This window comes from Myxine glutinosa, unplaced genomic scaffold, assembly GCF_964187855.1.
Source record: "Myxine glutinosa unplaced genomic scaffold, kmMyxGlut1.1 SCAFFOLD_2873, whole genome shotgun sequence".
NCBI classification, from domain to species: domain Eukaryota; kingdom Metazoa; phylum Chordata; class Myxini; order Myxiniformes; family Myxinidae; genus Myxine; species Myxine glutinosa.
Genome location: NW_027618967.1, coordinates 40,001 through 56,441, shown reverse-complemented (window position 1 = coordinate 56,441; position 16,441 = coordinate 40,001). Strand labels below are relative to the sequence as shown.

Genomic DNA, 16,441 nt, shown 5'->3' with positions numbered 1-16,441 from the left:
AGGGTTTGCTGAGAGTTTGGAAAGGTTTGGGGTTCATCGTTGCCTTGAGGCTTATAATTGCCGGATGTTTATCCAAGAGCCTATTTTCTATAACGGGTTTTTTCCATGCATTCCTCATAGTCCGACTTTGATTAGGAAATTTACTCAAGGAGGAATTGGCAAAGTTTGTGACCTGAGGGATACATCTGGGACAAAATGGATGTCTGCTGGCAGGGTGGCGGCCATTCTTGGTTTAAGATCCGTGCGTATTGTCCAGCCAAATTATACGCAATCGTCAAGAGGAAGTTTAAGGAGTTAAATATTGGCTGGGAAGGTATAAACAATGTCGAGGATGTTCGGCTGTCTTTCACTGAAATTAAGGTGCTCCCAGCTCTCCAGTCGAATGGTGAACTTGTATCTCATTTTCACTTGGTAACAAAGGCGGGTATTCACAAGCTCCTTCGAGAAAACCAAGCATCATCCTTCTCCGAGTGGCGCGAGTGGCCTTGTGGTCCGAAAGGTTAGGGCCCAGGGTCTCCTGCCACGCCACTGTGGCCCAATATGTACAATTACCTATTTACGGGTTCCTCGCAGATATCCAGTGGAGACTAGCACATTGGGCTCTCCCTACGAACACCTTTGTTCATCATCTTGACAGCTCAGTGCCAGTAGCATGCCCCTTCTGTGTACAGAAGGAGGATCTCTTTCATGCCTATGTGAAATGCGAAAGACTAATACCACTTTTCTTGATTCTCACACACCTTTTTTGATCAGTTGTCTTTTCCTTTTACTTCACATTCTTTTATTTTTGGTGTATCTTTTCAGACCCTCCTGCAAGGACTCTGGGTGTCCTCCTAAACTTCTTAGCTGCTGTAGCAAAATATTCAATATATAAATCGAGGAAAATTAAAATTGATAATGGGCTATGGGTTTGATGTTGTTCCTATGTTTAAAGGGCTGGTGTCTGCAAGAGTAAGGTTAGAGGTTTGATTATTATGTGGCGAATGAAAATGTCAAACTCTTTTGAATGCAAATGGTGTATTAATGAAGCCTTATGTGTTGTGAAGAATCGAATTTGTACTTTTCTTTTTAACATTAAGAACTGTTGTTTTTTTTCTATTTTTTTCTCTCCTGTAAAAATGTAACTTGACCTGTGTGTTTTTTTTGTGAAATAAATGGTGTTGCAAATTCAATTCAATTCTCTCTTTCTCTCTCTTTTTCTCTCTCTTTCTCTCTTCAATCTCTCATTCTCTCTCTTCCTCTCTTCTCTCTCTTTCTCTCTCTTTTCTCTCTCTTTCTCTCTCTTTTTTCTCTCTTTTTCTCTCTTCTCTTTCTCTCTCTTTCTCTCTCTTTTTCTCTCTCTTTCTCTCTCTTTTCTCTCTCTTTCCTCTCTCTCTTTCTCTCCTTTCTTCTCTCTCTCTTTCTCTCTCTTTTTCTCTCTCTTTCCTCTCTCTCTTTTCTCTCTCTTTCTCTCTCTTTTTTCTCTCTCTTTCTCTCTTCTTTCTCTCTCTTTCATCTCTCTTTCTCTCTCTTTCTCTCTCTTTCTCTCTCTTTCTCTCTCTTTCTCTCTCTTTCTACTCTCTTTCTCTCTCTTTCTCTTTCTTTCTCTTTCTTTCTCTTTCTTTCTCTCTCTTTCTTTCTCTCTCTCTTTCTCTCTCTTTCTTTCTCTCTCTTTCTCTCTCTTTCTCTCTTTTTCTCTCTCTTTCTCTCTTTTTCTCTCTTTCTCTCTCTCTCTCTCCATTGTAAGGAGAAATATTAATTAGGCAGAATATGGCCTGGTTGCACAAGCCAACTCGCAGGAACTGCAATCTGCCCTCTGAAAAGAATTGGGCTACACTCCACAATGTCTGATATTGATTGGTGTGTGCGCGTGCGTGTTTCGGTCATGTTTTTATCGTCAAATTTTCAACAAACCTTTATAATGAGAATATGAAGAAGACTATTTAATAATTGGGTCAAATGGGCAAAGTTACAGTGAGTACAAATCGCGCTTATTAGCCTATCAGCCACTGTGCAATAAGAGACGGCTGAGTTTTTTATCGCTTCCGTATTTCTTTCTTTTTTTCTTTTATCCACTTGAATTTTGAGATGCTTACTAGTTTACTATTTGAGATTCTTAATTCCAACTTTGAGCATGTCAGCTGTTTGGACTATGTGATCACTGTAACCTTGCAAACATATGTATATACAGTGCATTCAGAAAGTATTCAGACCCCTTCACTTTTTCACATTTTGTTATGTTGCAGCCTCATGCTGAAATCGTTTAAATTCATTTTTTCCTTCATCAATCTACACTCAATACCCCATAATGACAAAAAGAAACAGGATTTTAGAAAGTTTTGCAAATTTATTAAAAAGAAAAATCTGAAATATCACATTGACATAAGTATTCAGACCCTTTGCTATGACACTTGAAATTTAGCTCAGGTACCTCCCATTTCTCTTGATCATCTTTGAGATGTTTCTACACCTTCATTGGAGTCCACCTGTGGTAAATTCAATTGATTGGACATGATTTGGAAAGGCACACACCTGTCTGTATAAGGTCTCGCAGCTGACAATGCAAACCAAGCCATGAGGTCGAAGGAACTGCCTGCAGAGCTCAGAGACAGGATTGTGTCGAGGCACAGATCTGGGGAAGCCTACAAAAAAATTCTGCTGCATTGAAGGTTCCCAAGAGCACAGTGGCCGCCATAATTCTTAAATGGAAGAAGTTTGGAACAACCAGGACTCATCCTAGAGCTGGCCGCCCGGCCAAACTGAGCAATCGGGGGAGAAGGGCCTTGGTAAGAGAGGTGACCAAGAACCCGATGGTCACTCTGGCTGAGCTCCAGAGATCCTGTGTGGAGATGGGAGAAACTTCCAGAAGGACAACCATCACTGCAACACTCCACCAATCTGGGCTTTATGGCAGAGTGGCCAGACGGAAGCCAAACACTTCAATCTTGGTTTCATCAGTCCACAGAATCTTGTTTCTCACAGTGTGAGAGTTCTTTCGGTGCTTTTTTGCAAACTCCAAGCGGGCTTTCATGTGTCTTTCACTGAGGAGAGGCTTCCGTAAGGGGGGGAAAAAAAAAAATCAACCCAGATGGGATTTGAATCCACAACCCCCAGCTTGGGAGTCTGATGCTTTATCCATTAGGCCATTGGGCCAGCACATTAGATGTATGTCATAACATTTTGAAGAGTTATAAAGTGTGTATATATTTTTATACATTTATTTATGTGTATATATTTATATATTGAATTTTAAAGCAAAAACTTTAGCACTTAGGTGGAATTTGTTTCGAACGCCATTAACTAGACGTATTGGCCAATGTATATTCCAGGTTTCAGCTAGTTTCAATGTATAGTCCTTGAGATATGTGCGCCAACACATTTTGGGCAGACAGACACCAACGTGATTTCGAGGGTTTTCCTAATAAAACTCAATAATGCATAAACGGACGTTGCTGAAATTTGGAACATATTACCTCAACGTACAAAGCATTTACTTCTGATATTTGCAGCCGATTTTGTCCAGTGGAAGCCGAGAAACGTATTTTCAGTCTCCATGTTAAAGTTGCATACAGAGAAACGATCCCTTATATAAAGGAGGGGTGCTTAGCGCCTCCCTTTGATATACCTTTTTTTTTTGACTCGCTATCCTATCCTATTCTTTGACTTTGGTGAATAATTTTATTTCTTTCCACAGAGACCGTTGCAAATATGCACATAATTTGGATGAGCCTTGCACTGTTGCAAAGCTCAGCTCTCCTAGTTACGTGTTAGAGAGACCATTGAGTCAAAAGGGCCTGTTCTCCGTCCTGCTGTTAAATGACAGATGTTTGCTTCCAGAGGTGAGACGAAGTCAAGCAAGATTTACTTTGTTGTTATCAACTTTTATCCCATTAACAACTGCAACACCAAGTATAAATGACCCAAAATGATGAAGTTATTCTGGGAGATGTTCTCCATTCACCTTGACGAGCTTCTCGTAGGTGAAACTTTATTGCTGCCATGTTAATGTCGAGTGCCACATTAATTTTATGATTTCCACCCTTTCACGCAAGCATCTTTTTCTTGGTCTTTCTTGATTTTTGTTTTCACACCTCTGTTTATTAGTCCTATATCATTTCTCTTCCACATCCCTCTTTCAGTTTACAACTTTTCTGCCCTTCTTGTTTCGTTTTTACTTTGATCTCCATAAATATTCATAATGAAATCGTGGTCATCTAATAATTTGCCCCTCGTTGAGAAAGTCCCATTCACTTGCCATTATTAGACAGATAGCCTTTGCACAGGCAGGTGCTACCAGACAGAGGAAATTTCATTCACTGATTTTTGTTTCTTACTGATTTTTCTTACACACAGATGTTTCTTATGGTCACAATTTTTTTTAATGCCTATGGCTGCTGGTTTCTTCAAAAAATTTTTTTAGAGGTGTAGCTGTGCTGCTGATGCAGTGCTCCTTGTTGCCAGTAAGCTGGTACTCATTTTGCCGACCTCGGAAGGATAACAGGCTGAATCAACCCACCTGGTGCTAATTAAATGGCACAGCAGGGACTCAAACTCAAGACCCTAATATTATAAGCCAGCCACTTTAAACATTAAGCCAACTCCAGGCATTAATACCAGTTGATTTGGCTTGAGAATAATTTTGAATGTCCTTACCTTTTCAAAGGTAAATTGTCACAGTAGTCATCTGTGGAAAAAGTTAGTGATGCACACACGTTCTTGCAGTTGTTAAATCCCATGTCTGTGATTGTGTTACGGTTAGGGTTAATCAAAAATAAGCCCTATCATTCTTTTACTGTGTTTATAGATAACTTCCCATACCCTCTGAGATGAATTTTTGTTTTTACTCGTGTGAACAGGCACTTGTGCTTTCAACACTTATAATCCCCTTTATAAAACCCATTTACACCAAACATTGTTTTATTGGATTTGACATTTGGTATTGACATTGGTATTGACATTTTGACATTTTGAGTGCAGACAAAGTTTGCAGTTGTCCTGTGTTTGAAAGCCTCAGAATACTCTAAATTTGATAGACAACGAAAGACGGTGGCACATTTACAATTATGATTGAAAAGTTTTATTATGGATAAAGCAATAAATATTTGATTCCTTCAACATCTGCTAATGTTAATGTATCAAGAACTCTATGGAAATTGAAAATGGTAATACTGTACAGTACAAGTTTCCCCCCAAGCTTAGTGACTGTGTGTGTTTTATCTAGCAATATTGTGTTGTGTCATGTATGCTCATCTGTATGTCCCGTAGCTCCACTACGAGCCTCGGATCATGTACAAAAATATGAAAAATAAAAATCTAATTGGTGTGTTTATCCAATAAAACAATGTTTGGTGTAAATGGGTTTTATATATAGAATATATATATTCTATATATATAGAAGATATATATATAGAATATATAGAATTTTATATATAGAATTTATATATAGAATTTAGAATATATATAAAACCCATTTACACCAAACATTGTTTTATTGGATAAACACACCAATTAGATTTTTATTTTTCATATTTTTGTACATGATCCGAGGCTCGTAGTGGAGCTACGATACACACACATGGACATACAGACGATCATACATGACGCGACGCAAGACTGCTCGACAAAACGCACACAGCCACTAAGCTTTGGGGAAGTGCTGTCACTTCCCAGGGCACTCTGGGTATCAGTGACGTCACAACAATGGCAACAATGTTTTGGGGTTTTTTTTAAAATACATTTTTGATCTGAAGCTCGTAGTGGAGCTACAGGACATACAGATGAGCATACATGACACAACACAATATTGCTAGATAAAACACACACAGTCACTAAGCTTGGGGGGAAACTTGTACTGTACAGTATTACCATTTTCAATTTCCATAGAGTTCTTGATACATTAACATTAGCAGATGTTGAAGGAATCAAATATTTATTGCTTTATCCATAATAAAACTTTTCAATCATAATTGTAAATGTGCCACCGTCTTTCGTTGTCTATCAAATTTAGAGTATTCTGAGGCTTTCAAACACAGGACAACTGCAAACTTTGTCTGCACTCAAAATGTCAATACCAAGAACAAATTGAATGATCAATGCAAGTATTATGTTTTTGCTAAGAATAAAACAAATAATGCTGGCTAAGAAGTTGACATGCATTACGTGTTTTGTCTGGATCACAGATCTGCTCTCACTATAACACTGGCGATGGTAGTTATGGCAACTGCTCATTTCAAGGCAAGTGTACAAAGTTGCATGTCTGCCGTCACTTCATACTGGACGACTGCAAATACGGCGACAGCTGCAAAAGATCTCATGACCTCCTTGCACCAAACACCAAGAAGCTGCTGAAAAACAAAGGCTTTGGAGATCACATGACAGATTTGTTGGAGAAGCTGCGTAAAGTTGCCCACATGCAAGATGCAACACGAGCGGACGTAGCTACCGGTAGATTTTCATCATTCTCATGCTATGCTAATAACACTTCCTTCTACACACACCTTTTCCTCTGCCATGTTAATTTTATTACTTTTTTGGCTTGATATTAGCACACCATAGTCTAATAATAATGTGAGTCGAAGAAGAACCACCTTTCGAGGCCATTTTTCCCTGCAGAGCAGGGGTTGGCCTTTTTTGGGCACCGTGGTCCCATTTTTGAAGCAATGTTTTACAGCCGGATGCCCTTCCTGCCGCCAACCCTGTTAGTCACCTCTTGCGACAAACACAGAATTACCAGTGATATGGTACTCAATGTGCCGACCTCGGAAGGATGACAGGCTGAGTCAACCCCCCTGGCGTTAATTCAGCGATCGACCGGAATTCAAACCCAGGATCCTAGGATCCCATGCCAGCTCCCTAACCGCTAAACCAGCACCCTAACCGCTAAGCCAACACCTGGCTTCTAATTATAATGTGAGTCCTTTAATTTATTTGATATGCCATGGACTAGTCATGGTATTTGTGATTGTTTCAGGTGTTGATTAAAACGCCATGGGCTTCACCCTTTGTCTTGTGAAGAAAGAGCTTGTACATATCACATGTAGAACAGGCATTCAAATATATCATTATTCTTTCACTTGAATTACATCTTGAACATTAAGAGGTAATGGACAAAGCAAGACAGTATATGAAATTAGAACTTGGAATTGTTTTTCACAAACATAGAAGTATCAGGCATATTTTTGGCGTACAATTTTATACGTTTTTCCCTGAAAGTCTGGGCCTCAACTTGAACTCAGAATCGACTTATCTATGTTTTAAGACATTTAATTGTGTAAATTTAAAATCAATAAAGAATAAATGAAATACACAAATAGCCAACGAGAAAGCATCTGAAAATGTAAAGGCCATCCGCGTCTGCTTTGTATTTGGACTTCTTCTTCCTAAGCTAAACATGACAAACAGCTAAGCCAAATACAAATTGCATATTTTAGATGACCTTGACATTTTGACCTCAAAAGCAATAGGCTTCAGTGACCCAATAAGCAAACCTGCTACAATTTCAAGTCAATCAGATGGAAATTGACAATTTTGTGACCTTTGACTTGAAAACATACTGTGAAGAGAACCAGGTTGAGATGGTTTGGTCATGTGTTGAGGAAGGATGAAAGTGACTGGTTGAGAAGAGTGATGGAAATGAATGTAGAAGGAAGTAGAGGATGGGGAAGACCGAGAAAGACTTGGCTAAAGGTGGTGGAAGAAGAAATGCGGGCAGGGGGGTTAACAAGGGGAGATGCAGAAAATAGGGCAAAATGGAGAAGATTGTCATGGGGACCGCAAGGCTAACCCCTGCTCTAGCAGGGAAAATGGCCTTAAAATGCCTGTTGTTTGTTTGTTTGTTGACCTGAAAACAATCGGCTTCTCTCCTTTTATTGGTGAACTAATTCTGTAAACCAATATGCAAATTCTTAAAATTTCATGTCAATTGGATTAAAATTGACGATTTAATCTGGTGTTGACCTTTGACCTTTTGAACAGATTATTAATTTGTCTTCTCCATATTCTCATAATAACGCTTTGTTGAGAATTTGATGACAAAACTCAAATAGTAGAAAAGTTACGATGCAAACTCAAAACGCAGATTCCCCTCTGCGTGGGGAATGGGCTAATTAAGTTAAATGAACAGTTACAGGGGTACTCACCAAAATGTTGGGATTGGGGGAGATGCTGATGTGGTTGAGATGGGTTATGGGAAGGGAGATCAAGCCTTCCTTTCTGGGATGGACTGCTCCAATACTTTGTGGGCTGTGGAGGTAAGCCCAGAGTGATACTGCGCTCCTCTAACCCTGATCGGCCTTTCAGATGAGTCACGTGGCGAATCTGGAATCGATAAATCTCTGATCGAGCCATCAAATGATTGTGCGTCAAATCTGAAGTGGAGAGGTCATCACTGAGGTGCCACGAGGTTGTCTAATCAGAGTTGCCGGGAATTAATACGAGGCGAAATCTTGTGTTGAGAAAACCAAGAAGGATAATCATGGCTGCAAAGCTAGGTAGACAAACATTGAGAGCTTGTACTGTACAGTATTACCATTCCCCATTTCTACATTATGAAATCTTGTCTGATTGAGATCTCCTTTTTTCACGTGATTTTGAGGTCAGAGGGGTCAATTCACTCCCGCCAATATGTCAGTTAGTAGGCGATGTTGCTACACACTCGATCTCCTAAGACCGCCCGGAACCCCAACACCCTTCAGACACCTAAGACTCTGTAGACTCCTAAAACCCATAGACCCCATTACACCCTTTAGATCCTCTTAAACCCTTTAGAACTCCGAAGACCCTTAGATGTCTTTCTACTCTTTAAACCATCACCTTTCAGACCTTTTAATACCCTGTAGATCTATTTGACCTTTAGACCCTTTTTATACGTTGTATGACTCTTTAGACCCCTTCAGACAATTCCGACACTTCAGACCTTAAATTACACCCTTTAGACCCCTTCGACTTTTTCAGACCCTTTCATCAATTTAGACCATTTCGACCTCTCAGACCCATTTAGACCTTTTCATACCTGTCAACTTTTAGGGTTTAGATTTGACCTTTACAACTTTTCAGACTTTTGACCTTTACACATTTACAACTAGACCATTTAGACCTTTCATTTAGTATATCCTTCCATTTAATTGCCACACAAAATATACCACACAAAACAAGTGCTGATGAGGATCTGCAATCTCTGATTGCTCTTTCTTGTTTACCTATGTTTCTGCCTTTGTTTGCACGAACATTGATTTTTTTTTTAATGATTTTTTTTTCTTTTCTTTTTTAGGAGAGAAAAGAGGACACCTATAAAGTTGACATGCGTTCGCATTTGCCTGCTCAGCACATTAACATAATTTATTCTGTCTAAGGCAGTTCACAACGACCACAAGCCTATAACCTCCCATGTGATGTGACGGTATGGTTCACCATTCCTGTCTCGTTGAGTTTGTTGGTGTGTGTTCACAAATCAAACTCTAGGGTTTTTTGTTCTTCAGTTTGTTTTGATTTAAATCTTTCATATCATAGTGAGCGTGATAGACACGTTGAAATCCACAGGCCGGGCCATCATTCACATGCCCAGCAAGGCAAAATGGTGGATTATTCTTCTTCGTCTTCTTCGTCTTCTACTTCTCCAATACTACAAATACAATTTTGATGAAACTTGACCACAACCTTCATCACCCATGATCTACTAAAGTTTGTTCATGGCATTAAAAAAGTATAAAACAAGGACACTCCAAGGACTTCCAGGAAAGAAGTTGGTATTTCAAAGAAGTGGATCTGGGGTGAAATTAGCGGGGGTAGAAAAGATCAAGGTTTTGGATGGGGGAAGATAATAGATGGTGGTGAACATCTGTTTTAAAGACCTGGATGGAGGAGAGGGATTGAAGAGAGTGAGGGAGTTTGTTCCAGAGGTGGGAGAAAAGAGGAATGAAGGAGTGAAGGTGAGCAGAGTCTTGATTTTGGCAGTTTAACCATAAGAGGGTTGCAGGCAGATCTTGTGCGACCTGTAGGAATATTTGGGGGACAGAGCCCAGAGAGAGCTGGGGGCGCAGGGCCGGAGAGTTGTCGGTAGAAGACAGAAAGACCACCAACCTGCCTGCGGTGAGTAAGTGAAAGGCCCTCGGAGTTAGCTTCATCGCGGGAGATTCCAATGGTTCTGAAAGCTTTGGTTTCAACAGCGTGAAGCCGAGCTAGGTGTGAGGCAGGAGCACTGGCCCAGAGGGGAGAACAGGATTCCATTGAGCCGCGGATGATAGCCTTTTATGTGGTGAGGAGCTCAGGTGTGCCAAGGGAGGACTTTACACGATGAAGGATGCCCAGTCGGCGACTGGCTTTGGAGGCCAGATTGGAAATGTGGTTTTCGCAGGAAAGATCATGGCAGATAGTGAGACCCAAAAGCTTGAGTGACAGAACTTCTTGGAGAGGATTGTTCAGAAAGTAGATGGGAGGGTTGTCCAGTCAGTCTTTTCGGAGAGACATAGTAAGAGTGTGAGATTTGTCAGGATTGAAAGACGTGTACCATTTGTTTTACCAGTCTGTGATTTTGTCCAGGTCTGCAGAGAGTGAGGAGGCTGCAGACTGCCGATCTGAGGGATGAGGAATGGAGCGGCAGAGAGTGGAGTTGTCAGCAAAGAGGTAGAGAGGATTTTCAAGAGAGTCAGAGAGATCATTGAAGAAGACCAGAAAAAAGCACAGGCCCCAGAACACTGCCTTGGGGAACTTCAGCCTGAACAGGAAGGGGAGATGAGAGAAACGGACTCAGGGCCACACATTGACTACAACTAGAGAGGAAGTCCGCAAGCCATGTGTGGAGATTTCCATGGATACCATAGGAGGAGAGTTTGGTGAGCAGAGCGGGGTGCCAGACCGTATCGAAGGCACGTGATATGTCAAGGGAGAGAGCTCTAATTTCTTGTTTGGCATTGAGGACCTCCATCCATTGTTTAGACAGCAGAAGCAGCATGTCCAGAGTAGAGTGACCTGGTCTGAAACCAAATTGATGGTCAGAGATCAAGCCATTAGAGAAGAGGAAAGATTTCATATCCAAAGCAATGATGGATTCCATGACTTTGCTGATATTTGGGAGAAGACTGATTGGTCTGTAGTTGCAAGGATCTGTTTTTGCACCTTTTTGTGTAAAGCAGTGATGTTGGCCCATTTCCAAGCTGATGGCAGATGACATTGAGCAAAAGAGAGGGTGAAGAGAACAGAGAGAGGGAGTGAAAGAGCGGCAGAGCAGGATTTTAGGACCCGTGGGCTGATGAGATCAGAGTCGAGGGTTGACAGAAACTTCTCCACCTTGTCAGGAGAAAAGGACACAGAGTCCAGGAGCAGCTGGGTACGACTGGGTATGGTGGGTAGAGAGAGGGATGGGTTTGGGACACAAGATTTAGAGGCAAACACAGAGTTGAGACATTCAGCTTTTTCACGAGCGGAGTCAGCTGTGTAGCTGTTTGAGGTAAGGGAGGGGATGGAGGGGGAACAAACACCAGGAACAGATTTGACCAGATGCCACCAGGATTTGGAAGAGGGAGACAGGTTTGAGAGTTCAGTCTTAAGAAAGGAGAGATATTGTTTCCTGGCTCTCCTGAGGGTGGACACACACTTGTTTCGGGCTTTGTGAAAGGAAATAAGATTTCCTTCTGTTGGATTTGCTTTCCAGGAGGTGAAGGCAAGTTGTTTCTGGGCAACTGCCTCACCACGAGAATCCGTGAACCATGGACGGGAGGAAGGGTATGACAACTGAAGACGAGATGGGATAAATCTGTGCATGAGAGAGAGCAATTTACTTTGGAAGAATTCCCAGGATGAGTTGCTGTCAGAGGCGGTAGAGATGGGAGATCAGTCCAGATGATTGATGGCTGCTTGAAGACCGTGCCAGTTAGCCTGAGTGAAATGCCAGACTCATCGACGCTGAGGAAGCTCACTGAGAATGGTCAAAGAGATGTCCACTTTAACAAGCACATGATCAGATGAGCCGATTGGAGCAGAAGATGAGCAGCAGACATTTGCAGGGAAGTGAGTCATAACCAAGTCTGGAAGAGAAGATGCTCCGTTGACTGAGATCCGGGTTGGGAAATTGACAGATTGTGTCAGTCCCAGTTAGTCGCAGAAGTCCTTTGCTGAGGAGCCACGGCTGGTGAGAGAGGTACCCACACCCAGCCAACTGGCATGGTGACAATTGAAATCGCCACATATGAGGAAGAGAGAGTTGGCATGAGTAGATAGAAGTTGGTCCATATTATCAGACAGCGAGATGTAGTTTGAGTCATCACTGTTTGGTGGACGGTACAACACACATATGAACAAAAGGTGGGAGCGAAGGGGAAGCCGTAGCCAAAGGTATTCCTGGGGGTGAGGTGGAGAGAGGGCAGTGCAGGGTGGGTGAGGAAGAGTTTTTTTCATATAGATAGCAACCCCACCTCCAGGACGAGGCTCAGGTCTATCATACCGGAGGAGGGAGTAACCCAGGAGAGATATTAAGGAATCAGAGACATCCTGAAGGAGGAAAGTTTCTGTTAAGCAGATCAAGTCTGGTTTGTCAGAAGCAACATGTATGGAGAGATCAGTCAAGTTTGAGAGAAGGCCCTGGATGCTTGAGGTCCATACCGTTAATGAAGAGGAAGGGGGAGCATCGGATACAGAACAGGGGGGGGGGGGGGGGGAGGGGTAGGGTAAGATGTGGAAGATGTGGAAGAGGAGGAAGAGGTAGGGAGAGCTGTTGAAAGTGTGTCAGATTTCAGAATAGCTCGGAGAAAGGAAAGGATGGGGCGGACAAAAGGTTTGATGGTTATTGGGTGAGGCACAGTGAGGTGTTATTTGAGGGGGGGTGGGGGCAGAGCAAGGAAGAAGGTTGGGGGAGATGGAGGTGAGAGTTGGAAGGGGGAAGAAGCGGGGAGGACGCTTTGAGGAGGTGGGGTGAGAGGGGGGAAATGGAGAAAAAACAAACATTTATTGCAAAATGAGTTTCTTGTGACCTTCGAGTCAGAGATACATTTAAGTACACTGGAGGGGGGGGGGGGGGGGTGGAGGGTGAAGTGCAGGTGAGTTTAGGGAATGTAGAAAGGAGGAACTGTAGGAGATGGAATTTTTTTTGGAATGAATAGATTTGGTGAGCAAGGCGAAAGCAACCTTTTAAAGAAGAAAAAAGTGTTATAATATACGACAGAATACAGCACTTCAGGGGAAAGTTTGAACACATTTAAATTGAACAGTGAAAACTATCTGGGGAAATGGGGGTGAAACACGTGGTCAAAGAACAAACGAACGAAAAGAACAAAGAAGGAAATGTTTTTGTTTTGTTTTTGAGTTAAGATTTCAACAAGGAAGTAACTGAGGAAACTAGGAGCTGAGGAAACAAGGAAGACTGGGAAAAAACTGAGAACGAAATTAAATGGACCGCAATCGACCGCTGAGAGAAAACAAAGCCTCAAGGTAGGAAGCTTTAAGAACTAGACCGCAAATAACACGGCACAAAATAATCGACTATTTTATACAGGTATGAAAGATTAACACCGAGAATCTTCCTAGGGACACACTATAGGTACACACACGTAAGATAAATAGTTTCGACAAAAATACAATTGTGAACAATTACTTAACATCGAGCGAGCGTGGAGAGCGTGGACAGCTTCAAAAAAACCGTGACCTCCCTGGCAAGAGCTCCACACATAAACATATGCACATAAACAATGGCAATGTTTTGGCTTCATTACATAACCTGAGTTGTTATTTTTTTCGAGGCATCGAGCAATCAAGCCAGCGTTTTGTGCCTATGCACCGCCCACCTTTTTGAAATTATTTCTGAAGCAATGGAGGCTGTGCTTATTCATCGTAGGTTTGTTCATTTCACATTCACGCCTCAATCACACCAAATTAATCCAGCCTAACATTTTGACCCATACATGTTTAAAATCCAATTTCGACCCGTTCCCATTTCCCATTCCCTCATGGAAAATAATGCATCGGACGTAATCCATAACATTGTCTGTATAATTCTCAGTGTTTTGTTGAGTTTTGTGCACCTGTCATGATTGTATCATAAAGGCTTATTAAAAGCTGATATACTTGATTATTTGATTTTATTTTATTACTGGCCAGGGACACCAGTAGTGATCTTTTTGGATTTGGATTCTACTTTTTGTATCGACTTTTGTTTCTCCCATGAACGTCATTGTCTCCTTTGTTCTTGCAAATTTTAGACCCGTTCCCACGTAGCCCAAGGCCATGCTATCGGCCCAAGTGTACACAAGTTTACAGGGAGAGGGGAGAGACAGGGGAAGGAGAGGGAGACAGGGGAAGGAGAGGGGAGACAGGGAAGGAGAGGGGAGACGGGGGAAGGAGAGGAGAGGGGAGACGGGGGAAGGAGAGGGGAGACAGGGGAAGGAGAGGGGAGACAGGGGAAGGAGAGGGGAGACAGGGGAAGGAGAGGGGAGACGGGGGAAGGAGAGGGGAGACAGGGGAAGGAGAGGGGAGACAGGGGAAGGAGAGGGGAGACAGGGGAAGGAGAGGGGAGACAGGGGAAGGAGAGGGGAGACAGGGGAAGGAGAGGGGAGACAGGGGAAGGAGAGGGGAGACAGGGGAAGGAGAGGGGAGACAGGGGAAGGAGAGGGGAGACGAGGGGAGACAGGGGAAGGAGAGGGGAGACGAGGGGAGACAGGGGAAGGAGAGGGGAGACGAGGGGAGACAGGGGAAGGAGAGGGGAGACGAGGGGAGACAGGGGAAGGAGAGGGGAGACAGGGGAAGGAGAGGGGAGACAGGGGAAGGAGAGGGGAGACAGGGGAAGGAGAGGGGAGACAGGGGAAGGAGAGGGGAGACAGGGGAAGGAGAGGGGAGACAGGGGAAGGAGAGGGGAGACAGGGAAGGAGAGGGGAGACAGGGGAAGGAGAGGGGAGACAGGGGAAGGAGAGGGGAGACAGGGAAAGGAGAGATGGGAGTGAGGGAGAGACGGGAAGGAGTTGGAGAGAGTAGATATGGGATGTGGATCCTATGCTAGCTTTTCGCATCACTTGGGACGGGTACTCTTCCCAGTAAGTACACTATGATGCAAAAAATATTTTGGCGTCAAAGATCAGAGGCCATGTCAAGTAAAAATGTGATACATGAGAACAGCTGAAGGGGTTTAAATCAAACTTGGTACAAGTATGTATAATTATGTAATAATGTGGGCGGAGGCATATCGGTTGACGTCCCAATGTTGAAGAGTGCCGTTCTAGTTCCAATATACAATTGCTGTACTTGTAATTAGTATGGGTTTTTTCCCCTTATTATATGTTTAGTTGGCATTAAAAAAATAGTGATATATTGGACTATTGTATCTTGTTAGGAGAACCTTTTTTTTACACCCCCACATTATTTAAAGTCAACTTGGCTGGGACATATTTTCATTTCTATTTATTCATATTTGCAGTTTCCTTGCAATCCCGTCCATTTGAGATTAATTTGTTTTGCGACACTGCAAAACTTGCCTCAAATATATGTCATTATAGAGGCAGGCTTATCATTGGGGCCAAAAATGCAGTTCTTTAATCCCTACAAAACCTAGGTTTGGCCCAAGATAGAATACCAGGCTCATCTCTAGGGCGGTGCTCATCTTTTTGTTCACATTCTTGAATGCATCCAGGCCAAAGTTGTCAGATTGATTGACAACAGCTGCTTCCCAATAAGCTTCAGCTTCTGACTCACTTTGGAGCTATTTAATCGTCTGTTTGCTTTATTGTGATTACCATGGTTGCTTTTCAGCAGAATTAGCTAGTGTCATCCCTTCTCCAATGGTTGACTCTCGACAAACTTGCTTGGCCTATACACGTCAGCAGTGCCGGGTTTACAATGACACCTTGGCACCAGGCCGACAACCAAGAGGATTTTTTTTTTAAGTGTACACCGCGATCCTCTTTTTTAATTGCTACCATTATCCCACCTTTATTGTGAGGTTGGCTGGGGGAAGCTTAGCCCGAGTCTTCACGAATCGGCTGGCCAAGCGTGAGGTTCGACTAGATCGCACAGGAATTTGCAATTTGTCCATTGTGCCGGCGATGAATCCTCGATTAATCGAATGCTGGCAGATCGGACGTTCGTTTAACGTCCATCCGAGGGATGGCACACATTGATGAATCACCCTGGCTGAGTTTATAGCTGGGTCAGAATCAAACCCAGTCTAGACAGCCAAAAGGCGAATGTACGTAGCTCTAGGCCATCCTATCGACCCAAGTGTACACATCGTGATACATTTCAATAAATACGTATATAATTTAATGCTATAATCTGTATAGAATATGTGTAGAACTTAGTGGGATCAGCAAATGGCAGGCTGTTTTATCCACTGGTTTATTTATGTTTTCATTTGTTATTTATTTTATGGACACTTATGTACATGTCCTTCTCCCCTCGGGCTACCATTGCTGTTACCCTAGTGGCTGCCACCTCCATCTGAAATTTAAACTTGTAAATATTGTAAATAAAACTTATATACAGCTGT

The 16,441-nt window shown here is 42.6% G+C and overlaps 1 protein-coding gene across 1 annotated transcript in view; it reads left to right on the top strand.

The window, feature by feature from the left end:
- Positions 1 to 3,673: 3,673 nt before the first annotated feature.
- The window catches only part of LOC144889338 (protein mono-ADP-ribosyltransferase PARP12-like), a gene marked incomplete at its 5' end in the record, with an annotated part of 24,730 nt that continues 11,962 nt past the window's right edge, over positions 3,674 to 16,441 (top strand). Inside the window, 2 exons of the mRNA XM_078769522.1 lie at positions 3,674 to 3,818; positions 6,159 to 6,423. Coding sequence (XP_078625648.1) covers positions 3,674 to 3,818; positions 6,159 to 6,423 — 410 coding nt within the window. The remainder of the gene's footprint in view (positions 3,819 to 6,158; positions 6,424 to 16,441) is intronic.